The following is an 18,462-nucleotide window of genomic DNA, read 5'->3' as shown; positions in this document are numbered from 1 at the left end:
CAAATGCCCAATTTTGGTAACAAAACATCTTTGAAATGTTAAAAATACTATCAAAGGACCTGTCCCTGAAACATTTGTACATATTTATCACACAGCATTCCATTTTCATGTATTGGCAATCATGTACCTGTGAAATGGTTCGACAAACATGCTCATGCCATCAGTACACTTCTAATTAATGCATACAGATAAAATTGTAAAAGCCCTTGCTTTACTTTATTCTTAAATTCATACCAGCGTATGCAGTATGTAGATGACAAAATGGGAGCATAACTGCTGAAGTTCAGTACTCCTCTGTATAGGCATACCCTGAAGAAAAAACATTTTTTGTAGTCTTCCAAACATCTACAACTCTCCTCACCATCAGTTTGGCTAGCTACGTAATTGCCTTTTTATATAGTGTAGATTATTAATGAGTTGCATCTGTCTTTGTGTTTCATAGATGCTAATTACAGCATAAGCAGCTGAATTGCATGCTAATCATTCAGTTCAACATGGTGGAGCTACTCAACAAGCTATAAAGCATATATGTAGATTCCATGCTGTTTTTTTCTGCAGATTTCAAAACTTTTGGAGTGCAGACATAGAACATCTACACAGATAGAATGTTAGGGGGCTGCTGCTGCTTTAATCCATTTGTATGTGTTAAAGGTTGAAGCCAGTGCTGCTGCTGCCAATAGGCCTAGGCTGGGAAGGAGAAGAGTTTTCAAGCCATGTTTAACTTTCACAACCTAAGTGACATGGAAATTGTACAGCAGTACATGGCGGACAGGGGCACATTAAAGGAACTCTTTGACCTCTGCCACTGAACTCAGAGCAAGAGCCAACCAAGGGGAACCCATCCCAGTGGAAGCTAAAGTATGTGTAGCCCTTAGAATCTTAGCTACAGGTACCTTCAGAGACCAACAGGGGACATGCTGGGGGTATCACAGGTATCAGTATCCAGGATCCTCCATCAATTCCTGGATGCTATGCTCCAACATTCCAGTGAGCACATATATTTTCCCTGTATTTCTGAGGAGAGGGCCAGAAATATGCAGCAGTTGTATCAAGTAATGCACTATCCTGAAGTACTGAATGCCACAGAATGCATTCATGTAGAAATTAAGGCATTACTTTAGGGAACAGGTTAGGCTCTACATTAGCAGAAAGTACTACCTCTCTATCCACTGCCAAATCGTATGTAATGCAAAAGGGAATTATCTTGAGCTTGTGTGCTGTCAATCCTTGCAGTCACCATGACTCACATATCTGGCACACACCCCAGCTGTACCAGTTGTTTGCTGGGGAGAGGATATCCTACAGGGTCATTTACTGGGGGATGCAGGCTATGCACTGGAACCATGGCTGATGACACCCATCAGAAATGCACACCCACCCATGGAAGAATGCCATAATGAAGAACATACTCAAACCAGAAATGTCATAGAGCATGTGTTTGGGCTGCTGAAGTCACAGTTATGGTGCTTAGATACATCTGGGGGAGCCCTGCAGTGCAATCCATGGACATATACAGAAATCTTCACAGTATGTGCCACGCTACACAACATACTCCTGAGGAAACAGCAGCAGCAGGATCAGCAAGAGTAAGAGGCACACACCCACCACCAATGCCACGGTCACCACAGGCAGATGAGGATTCAAAGTGAGTGCAACCAGCTGCTGTGAGCGTAGGCAGACATAGGCATGCTCAGTATGCCCTTAAATTGCCTAGGAGACAAGGCATAGCACACTCATTCATCACATAGGGGCCTAATACCTTCCTCCTACTCACATACATATAGTAACATTGATGCCAGGCAACTCACACAACCTTTACCTCCCCATGTATTGGTTGCGTACTGCTTGCATCTGACAGAGTCAGCGCCGAACTAACATTGTGGCGACTGCTGCATTTACAAGGTAAGTCCTGAACCTGGAGTGTATGTTTAATAATATTATGGCATATTCTGTTACCTTAACATGTGACAGCAGAGACTTATTTGACTTATATGTGTCCATTACTAAGTAATAGGCCTCAGGCATCAAAGATTCACACAGTCATACCACTCAAAAGCATTGATGATCACTGCATGCCCTCAGTTTAGCACCATATGTTTATACTGGAAAATCATTAAAGAGAGAAGTTAGAAAGTTATGAAGCACATTGCAGTGTCTGACTGCACAACCCTCACACGATTAAACAACAGGCAGGATGCAAAGCAAGGAGAGTAACAAGAGCAGCCTATCCTTGTTTGTGCTGAAGCAGTAACTCAAATTTGCTTTCCCCCAAAACAACAGTCCATTCTTGTTTGTGTCACAACAGTAACTCAGCTTTGATCCCCCATCCTCAAAAAAAAAAGTGTACCCAGGTATGTGCCATGACAGTAAATCACCTTTGCCACCTCCTCCAAAAAAGTGCAGCCTATGCTTGTTTGTGCCATCCAACCTGACCTTCAGTTGCTGGCAACTGCATATCATATTATTCCCAATTTATATGCTCACACATTTTAAGGCCAATGATATAGAATGGCTTACACACTGCATGTCTCAAAGTACTAGTCAGATAACTGATGAATGACCAAGAAATACAGAAAGGTAAAACAGAGCTGTGTATTTGCAGGCAATAATCATAACAGGTTGTGTGATCACTAAGTGCACTACTTCCAAATATAATAAATATAATGTACAAATAACAGTTTATGGTTTGATATCGGTATACATTCTGTTGCAGTTGATCGTGTGAAAAATGACCAGTTCTTTGCTGCATAGCTATCTGTGTGGCAAAGGGGGGTAAGGCACCCATTCTGTTTTCTGAAGATGCATTGAAGTAAGATTTGAAATCCAGTCCTATGAAGAAATATCTCATGTGTACTAACATTTTTCTACTGTGTATTTCATAGATTGCTTTTCCTTATTTCAACTATTTCTCCCTTTTGTCTTTTTCTTTTTTGTTGTTTTGGCCACTGTCTGCGCAATGCACCTCTTAGTGCAGACATGGGAACTGGAGAAAAATAAGTCGGGTTTGGCTTTGCTTATCTCATTTGCATGAAGCACATGCAGCTGTGCACAAACTGAACAACTGGACTACCCAGAAAGTAGACAGCTAAAAATAAAAAGCAGGTACATTTAGTTAATGCTACTGGGCATTGCACAAACCAGGTAAACAGCATTGCACGATGGTTAACAGTGAAACCTTAAAAATGATTACAGTAAAATAAGAGATGTCATGTAACTAGTCATGTGGCATCAAGTATAAGTGTAGGGCTGGAGAAGAGATGGTCCTGGTTTCTAGTACAGGGTGTGCAACTTTTTTTTCACTGTTGTGACATTGCAGTTTATAGCCATGAACTGAAACATGAACAGCTGTTATTTCAACTGTCTTGTGGCTACAGCTGTAAGTGTAGGAGTGCCATACACATGGTCCTGGGTTCACGTACAGCACATTCCATGCACTTTACTGTTGTTCCACTTCCCATTAGAGTCACTCTCACTTATGATACTTTATATAGTGTAGATGATATTAATTATATGTATGAGGGCTGAGACACTAATATTGTTTCATGTATTTATTTAGTTATTTATTTATTAATTATCTCTGTATTATCACATTTATTATCAAATGTATGACTGTGAGCTATGTTCCTGTAAGTGTATTTGTGCAATCTGGACTGGCATGGCCTTCACACTTGCCTAACACACATACACAACTGCCTGTGTAATTTTTCACTGCTTGCCATTGCTGCGCACTGCTTAACAACATGCAGTCATGGGGCTCAGGGTTGCGGACTGCCAAGCACTGTATTTGCACAATGGTAAGTGGTGCACAACATTTTCAAACAGTGCGTGCACTCCCAGTAAACACGATAACTGGAACTGGTAGGTAACCATAATTCTGCATTGCAGTTGATCCATGGTAGACATGGCTAGCATTTATAGAGAGGGTGTGAGATTTAGGGCTCAGAGATGGGGTGTCCAGGAGTCTAAGATTTATTTTGGACTCCTAGTGAAACACCACAGTGTCAGGCTACTGCAAGGGGGCTATTCTGGGTACCAGTATAACTCAGAGGCATGGGATAGTATGGCCCAGGCTGTAACCAGTGCCACCTGTAGCCACTGCACTGGTGAGCAATGTAGGCATCATTTTAGTGACCTATGTCACAGGAAAAGGGATACCCTTGATGCTTGGATTGAGGAATATAAGAGGGAGGACATCCCACAGATGGGTAAGTAACAACTGCACAGAGTTTTTTTGAGGCATAAAAGCTGAATATAGGCAAGACTGGTATTCACAATGGTATTCTGTTCTGTTCTGTTTTTTCCACAACTGCCATGGAAAGGGAGGTGAATGTTAGCAGCCATGGTGCTAGATAGGTGAGGATGAGGGAGGCATGTGGTATGTAAGCAGCAGAAGAGTAGTGTCATTGTAGCATTAAAACTAAAGATAGCTTTTTTGGTAATTTATAGAGTTGTATCAAATTGAGCATGCATATCTAAACTGTAAAAGCAAGTATGCATGCATTAGTCTGCAGTGCAAACCAACAGTGTAATATTAGATTTAGTCAGAGGTTGTGGGTTCAAATACCACACTTCCCAAATATACAATACTCTTAACTCTTCAGTTGTGTAACTTAAAGGTTTAAACTAAAAGCTTTATACCAGTGGCACACATGCCCTGCTGTAAACTGTAATCTGTATAACTGGTACATGCATATGTGCAATATATGCACATGTAAAGGAGTACTTGTAGCAATCTGTAGTATAGTGTGCATCTGTTAGGAGTTGATAGTCTTAAAAGTAATAGTTATCTGTTACGGAGTGGTAGTCTTAAGATTAAAGGTTAAGATAATAGAGTCAAATAATTGTATTAATGCACTGCATGTCACATAAGAAGGTACTAATCTTATCTCTTTTTGTTTCTCTCATCACAACCCTTATCTCTCTCTTTTGTTTTTATTTTATTTATTTATTTTTGTTCTATTTGATTACGTTTCATCAAAATGTGTCCATGTCATTCATGTGTACTGCATCAAAGATGCTTCACAGCATAGCAGAGTAGGCTTGCCCCACAGGATCCACTTGCCCTCATTCCAGCAGCTATGGCACCATTTCCCAGGACATCTGAGAGCCAACCTATCAGTACCACCTCTGCTTCCCCTACACTACCTGCCCCCTCAGGCAGTCTTGCCCTTGAGGATATCCAGTTGTTTTGTCCAGGAGCAATAGCAGAGGTGGCGAGTTTATCACCCACACTGAGGTTCTAGGGATAGTGTATAGGGTTGTGCGCAGCACTTTTGGTGCATGCCTATGCTAGTTGGAGAAATGGTTCTCCCACATTTTACAAAGTACCAGGAGGAGGAGGAGAAAGAGATGTCAAGTGCTCCATCCAGTGGTTGAGTGAGGTGACAGTGATGACAGTCTTGTAGTTGAGGACTCGATTCTCAATGTCACCCAGCTGGATAACCATGGGTCCTGGATATCTCTACCTTCACCTCTTGTGTCCATCACTATCCCTGTGTTTTGTCTTGTTTGTCTTGTCTATCTGCAACTGCTACCTCACCTACCCAACCTACCAGACCCAGACATACTTATGTCCCTTCCCCAATATTCCTCTCTCTCTCTCTCTCTCTCTCTCTCTCACTCTCAAAAAAAAAAAAAAAACAAAACAAAAAAATGGGCACCTATCCCACAAAAAAAAAAAAAAAAAAGAAAAAAAAAACTGTCTCATTTATAGCTCTTCATTTCACACACGTGTCTTCTTGACACACTTGATTTGGTCCAATTGGCTATACAGCATGATTGTGTTGTGGTCACCCCTCTCTCCGGAGGTGACAGTCCAAATTCAGCTAATATTATGCGTATATTATCCCCATTTCACCACTGTCCTATCTTCCCCATTTCTTTCCATTAATGCATTATTGTGCGATGGTGCCCATAGCACACCAACATGCAGCAACAGTAATATGAACATAGTTAAAAAAAAGTATTGCATACAGTTGTATTTGAATCCAGTAGCATCTGGCCCCAAAAAGTAATTTATCACTGCATTAACTGCATTAACACATGCTGCCACAGAGTCAGTTAAGTAGTAGGTGTATTCCAGAGACTCAATACTAACTGTCAGACTTTAGCAATGCTGGAGAAGCAATGGATCCCTTCACTTTTTTGGGCTCCATGTACTGTCAGACTTTAGCAATGCTGGAGAAGCAATGGATCCCTTCACTTTTTTGGGCATCATGCACTGTCAGACTTTAGCATTGCTGGAGAAGCAATAGGTCCCTTCACTTTTTTGGGCTCCATGTTTGCTCAGAGGTGCGCATTGCACATTAATGGTGAGTGGTTGCAAACAGGTGTAGTTACCCCCGCTCAATGCCGCTTAACACCTCTGTGGTATGCCAGTACATAGCAACACATCTCATATAAAAAATTCATGTCATTGAATTATAACTCTGTAATGGCAAGTATTTTAAATTATGGCATACACCTGTATTCAAAACCAGCACTATTTGGCCCCAAAAAGGAACGTACCGCTGCATGAACTGCATTAACACCTGCTGCCACAGAGTCAGTTAAGTAGCAGGTGTATTCCACAGACTCAATACTAACTGTCATACTTTAGCAATGCTGCCACTGGAATAGTTACATGACATTCTCTTATTTACTAATCATTCTTAAGGTCTCCCTTTTGTCCGTTGTGCAACATCATGCAAACAAGATAAGCACAGCCAAAACTTCCATTCATTTCTCCTTTTCCTGTGATTGCACTAAGCACTGCATCATGCAAACAATGGCCAAAAAATAATAAAATAATAATAAAAAGCTGAAAATAATAATAAAAAACTGACAGAGAAAACCCAATTTGTTGGCCGAAGGAGGAGAAGAGGAGGAAGGCATGGCTGAAGGCAGGAAGAGGGAAGGGGAAGGGGACTGTGGTAATGAGGGTCAGAACTTTGAATGCTGGCAGTATGACTGGTATAGGGAGAGAGCTAGGCAATATGATGGACAGAAGGAAGGATGGTATATTGTGTGTGCAAGGGACCAGATGGAAGGGGAGTAAGGCTAGGTGTATCAGAAGTGGGTTCAAATTGTTTTATCATGGTGTGGATGGGAGGAGAAATGGCATAGGAGTTATCCTGAAGGAACAGTATGCTAAGAGAGTTTTGAAGGTGAAAAGAGTGTCAGATAGAGTGATGTTTAAGCTGGAAATTGATGGTGTAATGATGAATGTTGTTAGTGCATATGCTCCACAAGTTGAGTGTGCGATGGATGAGAAAGAAAAATGTTAGAGTGAGTTGGATGAAATGGTGATGACTGTACCCAAGGGTGAGAGAGTGGTGATTGGAGCATATTTCAATGGGCATGTTGGTGAAGGGAACAGAGGAAATGAGGAAGTGATGGGTAGGTATGGTGTTAAGCAAAGGAATGCAGAAAGTCAGATGGAAGTGGATTTTGCGAAAAGGATGGACATGGCTGTGGTAAACATGTATTTTAACAAGAGGGAGGAGCATAGGGTGACATACAAGAGTGGAGGAAGATGCACACAAGTGGATTATATCTTATGTAGGAGGGCCAGTTTGAAGGAGATTGGAGACTGTAAAGTGGTGGCCAGGAAAAGTATAGTTAGGCAGCATAGGATGGTGGTTTGTAGGATGACGTTGGTGATCAAGAGGAGGAGGACTGTAAGGGCAGCACCAAGGATCAAATGTTGGAAACTGAAAAAGGGTAATTTTGAGGTGGAGTTCAAGGAAGAGTTAAGACAGGCAGTGGGTGGTAGTGAAGAGTTACTAAATAGCTGGGTAACTACAGCAGAGCTAGTAATGGAGAAGGCTAGAAAGGTGCTTGGTATGACATCTTGACAGAGGAAGGACGACAAGGAGCCATGGTGGTGAAATGAGGAAGTACAGGAAGGTATACAGAGAAAGAGGTTGGCAAAGAAGAAGTGGGATTGTTAGAGAGATGAACAAAGTAGACAGGAGTATAAGGAGATGAGGTGCATGGCAAAGAGAGAGATGGCGAAGACTAAGGATAAGGCATATGAAGAGTTGTATGAAAGGCTGGACAGTAAGGAGGGAGAAAAGGACTTGTACTGATTGGCTAGACAGAGGGACCAAGCTAGAAAAGATGTGCAGCAGGTAAAGGTGATAAAGGATAATGAGGGAAACATACTCACAAGCGAGGAGAGTATGTTGAGCAGATGGAAAGAGTACTTTGAGGGGTTGATGAATGAAGAGAATGAGAGGGAGAGAAGGTTGAATGATATGGGGATAGTGAATCATGAAGTGCAATGGATTAGCAAGGAGGAAGTAAGGCTAGCTATGAAGAGGATGAAAAATTGAAAGGTTGTTGGTCCAGATGACATACCTGTGGAAGCATGGAGGTGTTTAGGTGAAATGATAGTGGAGTTTCTAACCAGATTGTTTAATGAAATCTTGGAAAGTGAGAGGATGTCTGAGGAATGGAGAAAAAGTGTTTTGCTACCGATTTTTAAGAATAAGGGTGATATGCAGAGCTGTAGTAACTATAGAGGGATTAAACTGATCAGTCACAGCATGAAGTTATGGGAAAAAGTAGTGGAAGCTAGGTTAAGAAGGGAGGTGATGATTAATGATCAGCAGTATGATTTCATGCCAGAAAAGAGCACTACAGATGCGATGTTTGCTCTGAGAGTGTTGATGGAGAGGTACAGAGAAGGTCAGAAGGAGTTGCATTGTGTTTTTGTAGACTTAGAGAAAGCATATGACAGGGTGCCCAGAGAGGAGTTGTGGTATTGTATGAGGAAGTTGGGAGTGTCAGAAAAGTATGTAAGAGTGGTACAGGATATGCACGAGGGTAGTGTGACAGCGGTGAGGTCTCCAGTGGGAGTGACAGATGCATTTAAGGTGGAGGTAGGATTACATCAAGGATCAGCTCTGAGCCCTTTCTTATTTACAATGCTGATGGACAGTTTGACAGATGAGATCAGACAGTTGTCCCCGTGGACTATGATGTTTGCAGATGACATTGTGATCTGCAGTGAGAGTAGGGAACAGGTGGAGGAGACCCTTGAGAGATGGAGATATGCCCTAGATAAAAGAGGAATGAAGGTCAGCAGGACTAAGACAGAATATATGTGTGTGAATGAGAGGGAGGATAGAGGAATGGTGAGGATGCAAGGAGTAGAGGTGGTGAAGCTGGATGAGTTTAAATATCTGGGATAAACAGTTCAGAGTAATGGCGAGTGTGGAAGAGAGGTAAAGAAGAGAGTACAGGCAGGGTGGAGTGGGTGAAGAAGAGTGTCAGGAGTGATTTGTGACAGACAAGTAGGAATAAGAGTGAAAGGGAAGGTCTACAAGAGGGTAGTGAGACCAGCTATGTTATATGGGTTGGAGACAGTGGCATTGACAAAAAGGCAGGACTCAGAGCTGGATGTGGCAGAGTTAAAGATGTTAAGATTTGCACTGGGTGTGACGAGGATGGACAGGATTAGGAATAAGTATATTAGAGGGTCAGCCCAGGTTGGAAAGTTCAGAGACAAAGCCAGAGAGGTAAGATTACATTGGTTTGGATGTGTTGAGGAGGGATGCAGAGTATATTGGGAAAAAGATGCTAAGGATGAAGCTACCAGGTAACAGGAAAAGAGGAAGGCCTAAGCTAAGGTTTATGGATGTGGTGAGAGAGGACATGCAGGTGGTTGGTGTGACAGAGTACGATGCAGAGGATAGAAAGAAATGGAAACAGGTTATCCGCTGTGGTGACCCCTAACGGGAACAGCTGAAAGAAGATGATGATGAGAGAAAACACAGTTTGCCAACAAACAAAGAGGAGTTTGGATGCTAATGAAGCAGAACCTGTGAATTTTGTGCTGCTTGCTTGCATTTCCAAACCTGACAGATGTACATGTAACACTGTAAGTCTAACCCAACACACCCACTTGATGTAATGATTCACAGTTGCCATCCATTAAATACAAACACTGAGGGAGTGCCTGTACTATGTTCACATCCCTACACAGATCAAAATTTTTTTTGATTCAGCAATTCTAATGAGTTCTGACCTCATTTGCATCCTCACTGTGCTGACAGCCCTGTATCTACACCAGATGGCAACCATGTAGTTAGGGAAAATGAAGGGGAGCTGAATTGTTTATGTGTGGAACACAAAACAGAGGATATTACTTTGGAATATACCTGCACAGAGGAGTACTGATTTTTAGATGATATGTCTGCATTTTGTCAGCTACATACTACATATGCTGACATGCAACTATGACTAGTCTGTTTAATGTTTTTTATATTTATTTTGATTAACACACACATTTACACTTTTATCTGCCTGCATTACTTACAAATTTACTGTTCATTTGGTGATGGGGAGCAAAGCTGCATTTCTGTTATGGCACAAAAAAGGATTATGTTGCTATTGTTACCCTCCTTTTGTTGCATCCAGCCTGTATTTAATGCTGTCACATGTTAAGGTCAGTTCTGTACAAATCTCACACCTTTTACTTTTTATTCTGTCCATGTAGACTCTTTTCCATGGCTGTATTTCAAAAGTTTTGGAATTCACAGGGAAAACCAGCAGAGTCTACACGGTTGCTTTATAGCTTATTGAATAGCTCCACCATGTTAGATTATTTAATTAGCAAATAATTCAGCTGCTTATGTTGTAATTAGCATGCCTCAGTGTTTACCTTGTTTGCTCAGGGGTGAGTGCCTGTACACGGCACTTACTGAATCTAAAAGTTCCCGTGGCTATATGCTCATCACACTGTGATGTGCACACACTGAAAGATAACCATGTATGCTTTATTGAATCCCCCCGAGTATCTGGTACTAGTATACTAAGACAGAGGTTACTCCATTTGGCTATTAGATACCAGACACTAAGTTCTGCAGCTTTGTCCTTCTGAGCGCACATGGCACCTCAGTTCAACATGAAATCTCCCCAGACTTCAGTAACTCTGTTAGAGGATAACAGACAATCATAGGTCATTCTACTTTTTCCTGTCATACCAGAAACCACTGCATGTCCTCCAGAAGAATTCTAGGAGTTACAGCCAAATCTGACTGCGAATTCTTTGCTGATTATGCCTACATGGATTTTTTAGCTATGCTAATACAGTTAAGCTTAAATTGTTCAGCAATGTATCTGTCCTTGCTTTTATTATTTTTTTCTCTGCAGTCATTAATGTTGGGTATGACGTCTTGAGAAATCCTTGCCTTGTTTCAATTGTTCTTCTGCTATAAACTAATAATAATATTGTTATCTTCAATTCTGCCTTTATGGTTCTGAGATCGTATCTGAAAAAAGCTACCCATGATTACCATACCTGCACAGTTATCAAACATAAAATTGAAGCATATAAGTAAAATAATGTACTGTCCCTGTTTATCATAATTCTAACTGTCTGATTATGTATTTTTACAGATAAAGGACACACCAAGAGGATAAAAAAACCCTCAGTGCAGCTTCTCGGACCATCATGTGTTGAGATTGCTCAGAAAAGTTCTGTAACCTTCATCTGCCTGGCCTCGGATTTCTATCCAAAGCATATCCGAATCAACTGGCACATCAACCATGTCCAAACTTCCTCTGGCACACAGTTCCCTTTCACTGAGAATGAGGATGGTACATTTAATGTGCCTGGAGTCCTTACTTTGCCAGCAAATACATGGGCTGGTATGGTTGTTGTTACCTGTGAGGTGGAACATGAAGCCTTAGCCATACCTCTTAATAAGAGCATAAAGCATGAAGCAAAGCAGAAAAAAGGTAACCATTAGTAGCAGGACTATTTCTCATTTATGATAATAAGTGGAACTAGATGACAAGGAAGGAAGGTAGGGGCACTTGGTAACAATTAATTATCCAAGGGCATACAGAGGTCAGACACTACTGGAAAACCAGAGTCCAAAAATACTTAACACGATATTAGTATGGCCCAAATATAAGCATGTATTTACTGTTCTAAGTAAGCATGTCCAGACATTGCAAAGCTATTACACTGACTTAAACCATTCTGTGTAATGTTTCATGTGACTGACAGGATTTGAACTGAAGTCTTTTTAATTTTTGGTGTGCTGCTTACCGTTCAATAGAATACAATATCATCATTCATTGTAAAGTGAAATTGTATAGTATGCATTAATATGGTAATGCAGTTGAAAGTGGTAGATAAAGCCAACAGAAACTGTATTTATTGTATTTATTTATTTTATTCTATTTTTTTCTTTTTCATTTGTTTACTGAGTTTTGTCAAAAGCTTCTTTTTAGTGGTGGAGGCCTGGGTTGAAAAGCTACAAATTATTACAAACATTTTTTTAAACAAGCATGCAGTAATATGCATGAACAGACATTAAATAATGCACATTAACGATTACACATTCATTTGCTAATTAGATTACACTCATATGAAAGTAGAGGCAGCTATTGCAGTATAACAGATACATACGAAGTAGTAGATGTTAAAAACTAAGCATTTGAAGAAGTGTATTAGTGGGGAAAAAGAACTATGTGGGACAAAAAATGAGGGGGTGTAAAGCAGGCTCAAAGACAATTATATATCTGGCTCTAATAAGGTTTATATCAAAAATAATGAATACATCTGGGTGATGCTATTAAAACCATTCAGGCATTGTTGAAGACTGTGGGGTTTAGGATTCTGAAAGAAGAGACATGGTTTGACAATATTGCAAGCTGAAGATAACAGTGGCATTTATCGTGGAGATGCATGGGAGGAGATCCATTGATCTGAAAGGTGAAATTTTTAATTTTGCATTCTGAATGTACTTCAGTGGTAGGGGGATGTGATTCCATAGATTAGCTACAGTAGCTGGATACAGGTAGGCACCTGAAGTTTTAGATGATTTGGTAATTAGTGATATTTCTCTACAGCATAAAATGCTATTTGGGGAATAGTGTTGTATTAAGTTGTTAACGGCTGGGCAGTTTTCTGACATAATGAAATCTGTGTATTTCAGTTAGCTGATGAAGGGTTATGTGATGTGGCACTTACAACCAGTTTACTTCTATGAGGGCAAGGCAGGAAATGTGTTCTACTGTTATAGTTTACTGCAAATGTGGCTATTTTTATTATAATTCTGTAGTATGGACAGTCATAACACTTGAAGTGTACTGAAGATTGAGGCAGCACAGAGAAGAGATGGCAGAAAGAAAGTAGAGGCTATATGTCTTCTGGCTATCTTAGTGAGGCAGGTTTTACTCTGTGTAAAGTACCTAGTTTTGATGAGTTTTTTAACCATGTCTGATACATGGCACTAATATTTCATCTGGTCATCTCTGATGACACCCAGTACTTTTGCATGGTTTACTTGTTTTGCCATTGTTTGCAGAGATGATAGTGACTACTGTTGTTTTGGTATGGATGTGGTTTGGATGAAGAATAATATTTTTTTAGGGTTTAGAAACAGTTGTGAGTTGTTTAGCCATGTTTCAGTCAATAAGAAGGATTTTTGTGTAAGGTCTTAGAGTTTAGAGAGAGATTTGGTGAGACAGATTAGGGTTAAATCACCACTGCACTTAAATAGAGTAGCATTTTTCATAGCAGTATATAGGTCATTGATGACTATGCTGAGAAATATAGAGATCCTTTCTTTAGCAATTACCTTGCCTCCTAATCCACACCCTCAGAGTTCTCTGTTTTTCTATGAACATCATTGTATGTCCAGTTATCATTAGTTTAAAATGATGTACCTAGGAAAAGGCTATCTAAGAACACTGTAAATGACTTGTACGCAGATGGGAACTACACACATATCTCTCACCTAAGCTCCATCACTAACGCCTTGGAGAAATGGATTCATGCCCACGTTTTGACCTGTGTTGCCACTTGTGTCTCATGCTAGACATACTACATTGTTTCATTTGGGCATCAGAATGTATATAGCATTAGTTCTGCTCTCTGACTGTAATCTAAGAACCAAGGATAAAGGACAACTTATATACAGGTATGCCATTTTATCTGATTAATGCAAGGTCTCCAATATAGTGATTCTCTTCTTATTAGGAAAATATGGCTTTTCACATCTTAATGACCAGGTTTTTCACTTGGTTTACATCTATATCGTCATCTTTGTGATACTGACTGGAGTCCCCTCATCAATGTTTCTGTGCCTCAGGTGAACCTGCAGAAGTGCACTCTTCACTTTATTATACTGATGTCACTTATTTGAAAGTTACATCTTAAACAGTACGCTGATTGCCTCTATGCTTAAGAATTTGTTAAAATATATACTGTCTTCAATCTTCCTTCCACTTCATCAATAATAAGGGGCATACTTTTCCAGCTGTAACTTGTGGCCTCCCTGAGTTCCTAATTCAACCCAGATGCTAGGATAGCTGCTGGAACATAAAGGAAGGACCATAAGTGCTATGATACTAAATTTATTGGTGCTATGTTACATTTTGATAGAATTAAGTGTAACCTGCTTTGCTTTGCATTGTCTATGACCATATCAGAAACCAAGAACCCAAAGGCCTAGACCATTTAAGAATCCCCTTTGTTTAGCCATCTGTGATTTTCCGCAGATATTTTCATTAATGAATTAGGGATTACAAGGTAGCGCTGATTTCTTTTATTCATTAAGCACATCTGTCCTTGTACAAGACTTTGCCTGATGTTCAGAATCTCCCATCTCTTTTTTCTTGCAGCACATGCTGTAATATAATTTAATTTTAAACAGTATATAAAACATTTTAAAGTATTTACTTATTTGCAAACTGTGAAGGCAATAGTTCAGCTTTCCTGTTTTTTCTGCTGAACTAATATATTATGTACAACACAATTTAGCATTTCACAGTATTATTACTGTTAATTTCTGAAATCACTAGTTGTCTGCAAGCACTGCTGAGTGACGTGACTTACATAAGCTCACACTGCAAGCTAACAGAGACCGAGGGAATCAAACCTCATACCACATGCAGCAGCTCATTAACAGCTAATAGCCTTAATCCTCTGTGATAACTGTTAGACTTAAAAATTAATCCAGACACTTGGTGTGTGACTAGAGCCCACACTCTTCTGATCTTTTAGCACCAAAGGTGAGTGTGCTACCTTTTGAGCTACTGACATTATGAATGTCAGAGATGAGTATTTGATCTCCAAAATGTGTACCAGGTAGGTTAAGTATTGGACATCCACTATATTACATTTACATTGAATTTAATAAAATATGTGCCCCCTTCCTTGATGGGAGAATAAAATCAAACTCAATGGACACAGAGCAGGGCAGGAGCTGACTAAATTAAACAGTAGTACCTAGAGAAAAACTGTGAAATAACGGAAAGGTCATTAGAGGGGCTACAGAGGGGACAGTCCTGGGATCAGTGCTGTGTGGTATCTTTGTATAAGATATCACAAGGAGATCAGAATAATTCTGAGTCTGTCACTAGGACAGCAAGGACAGTAGAGAATGGGAAGAAGTCCTCAAAGTGACCAGAAATTAATGCATGGGTCAAGAAGTGGCACCAAAGATTTAATGCCAAAATGGTATACTAAATGGGAGAAATGACCTTCAAAAATGCCTTGCTTGTGTGGTAACACCAGATGAGAACTTTCAGGAATGAAATGAGAAATCTGTAGTAAATGCCAACAAAAGGCTGAGCCATATCCTTAAAGGAAAAAAAAATCCATGAACTAAGGTATTAGTACCACTTAGGGCTTACTGTGCTCAGGACTTAAGTTCACACACAGGGATAAGGACATTGAGCTGGTCAATGAAGTACAAAGAAGGATAACTAGGATTATCAAGACAATGGAAAAAGGACTAAGAGGGGAGAGAGTAAGGAAGATAAATCTACTTTTTATATAAGGAGACATCAGAAAGGGGAGACATGATATTGGTATGCAAGGCACTCTGGGAACTTGTGGAATGGTATATAGGTCAAAAGGAAAGACAGAGAAGGGAGGTGCATTTGTATGCTTAACAGATTAAAGGTGCAATGTTCAAGGGCATTTTAAAGCACTTAATACTGGATGCATGGAACAGGCTGAAAGTGATTAAAAATTTGTCAAGAAGGAATGGGATAGGTCATAGTCTACAACAAAGAATAAAAGAGGGGTGAATGAAGATGCCATTTTGACCATCACAATCCTGCAATGTAACATAAAATGGGAAGATGCCATGAGGAGTTAGCTAAGTCCTGAGTTAAGTAGAAAGAACAATTTCATTATTTCATTCAATCATCATCATTGTGTGTCAACCTAAATCCATGCATCTTTCTGGAGATTAACTTCCTACATAAAAAAGCTTGCATCTTTTATTCCTTCTATTCCTGATTTTTGTTCCTTCTTCAGATTGTACAGAGTCTTTTAGAAGTTTATGAACTTCATTTCTGTATTTTCTGACTTAAAACACTGCCCCATTTTTATTTTGCTTACCTTGTAACATTTTGTAATTAGATGCCTTCAGTTCTACTCTGCCTTTGTCTCCATTGACTATTCTGTTCATATCAATGCCATTACTTTCTCCATTTCCTATCTTGCCTCAAATCATTTTAATATTATTGGTCTAAGCAACAAACATCAGCAAAACCATTCACTATTCCTGGTTGTACCTTTTACTCACAGAAGACTGTTAGATCCTTTCCTTTCCAATTTTCTGATACCTCTCCATGTGATCTGCATTATTTAGTACGCCATTTAGTAAGAACTCAGTTTTAATGGCCAACAGTTGTCATTCAAAATGTGTTAAAAAATATCCCAAAAATCCCAATTTATGAGTGGTCAAAGAATTTGTTCAGAATTAGTAGATTATGATTTTTTTGCTAGGGGTCTATCTCATAGATCTGAATCAAGAGGATACCACTTTAAAGATATCTTATTGCTCTAACAACAGATAGAATGTATGAATAGGGAGGATCTATTAAAATATTAAAATAAATCATCAGCAAGATAGCTGGAGATGGACATTAGTTACCACCTATGGTAGTAATACTTTTAGTTTATTAAAAAATATTGTACATTTTGAAAACTCTTCAGTTTTTAAAGAAAGTGTTACCAGGCAGATGTGATTTAAGTTATATATGGGCAAGAATGATTGGCCTAATTTTAGGATCTTTCGGAAAGCCTAAAACACAGTCTTACAAACAGCTAGCTATTGATGGAGTCAAAATAGTGGGTTGCAGACCATATGGCTGTTGTTCTTTCTGTCAGTTTGTGATAAATACTAAAGAGTTTTACACCATCAATACACCCAATGTGTATGAAATTATACAATATATTACATGTAGGTCTGCAGGCATTATATAGTTAATGTCTGGTACATATCAAGTTTTTTATTTAGGCAGGACAACTAGTATGTTTAAACATCGCATGTCAGAACATTTGAATGACACTCAATGTGCTAGGGAAAATAATACTTTATGTAAACATTCTTTGTTGCACAAAAAATCCATTTTAAAACTTTTGGGCCTGGATGGTGTTTCCAACAAAAATATGAGATGAAAAGATGCTACAGAATGAACAAATGTGGATTACGAATTCATTGGCTTTGTTCAAGCTAGGTTTTTCGTTATGTGGAGGCTATGCCTTTAAGAAGTTAGTTTTTTGGTGCCATAGAACTTTTTAAGTGATATCCATAATGATTTTATCAATTACTGAGGAAGATACTGTTGTGTCAAAACCAGTTTATCTGTACTTTAAAGGATTTACTGACGAACAGCATTCCTCTTTCTATTTCTGCTTATAGTGTTGCTGATGCGCTTTCGCTAATCTGCATTATTTAACCATCTGTCTTATCTCAGTTCCTCAAGTCATACCTTACTTTGTAACAAAAATTTAATTTGTTATCCATTCTGGCATTTTTTTTTTTTGTATTCTTGAAATTCTGCCTGTATGACCTTTTGTTTTTCTAGATCCATCTGTAACCATACTGCCTGTTAATTTTCACAAAAGGAGAAATATTAGCTGGCAGGTACCACAGCTGTGACACTGTAAAGCTTGGGGGCCTGTAATTAATTTTTTTTGCCTCTCACTTGTGTTTAATAATCATAATATTGAAGTCTTTCTTAATTCTGTACGGTATATGGTTGTACTCCTCATATACCTGTCTACTTTGGTGAGCTGGCAGCAACCAAAATGTGGCAGTGGCCTCAAAATAGTGAAACACAGACCATCTATTAATTTCCTGCACTTCCCCTCACCCAGCTAGATCCCCAACTTGAGTATGAAATGTATATTGCACAGCCTAGGATTTTCTTATATATACCTCCCTTTTATGTCTATGTACACCCTTGTATTCTCTGATATCAACAAAGTCAGAATTTCATAGCATTTCAGTATATGTAACAGAGCTATCCAAACAAAATGATCAATTCTCAAGTATGCTTCTTGCTGAGAAGCATGATGCATAATTGGTTGTGTTAATTCCCTTGAAGACTCTCCCCCCTCTTTCCTGACCCTTCCTCACCATCTATACGTACCTCTGATCATTTTTCCTCTAATTTGCAATGAGCATAAAACTGTGAAAACGTTCATAGGTTCATGGG

The 18,462-nt window shown here is 39.4% G+C and overlaps 1 protein-coding gene across 1 annotated transcript in view; it reads left to right on the top strand.

Moving 5' to 3' along the window:
• The window catches only part of LOC122805985 (immunoglobulin kappa light chain-like), a 154,527-nt gene that overhangs the window by 51,346 nt on the left and 84,719 nt on the right, over positions 1-18,462 (top strand). Inside the window, exon 3 of the mRNA XM_044076224.1 lies at positions 11,379-11,727. Coding sequence (XP_043932159.1) covers positions 11,379-11,727 — 349 coding nt within the window. The remainder of the gene's footprint in view (positions 1-11,378; positions 11,728-18,462) is intronic.

The sequence above is a fragment of the Protopterus annectens genome, chromosome 7.part0 (genome assembly GCF_019279795.1).
Source record: "Protopterus annectens isolate FY-2018-M chromosome 7.part0, PAN1.0, whole genome shotgun sequence".
Classification (NCBI taxonomy): domain Eukaryota; kingdom Metazoa; phylum Chordata; order Ceratodontiformes; family Protopteridae; genus Protopterus; species Protopterus annectens.
This window is presented reverse-complemented; position numbering and strand designations above follow the sequence as displayed.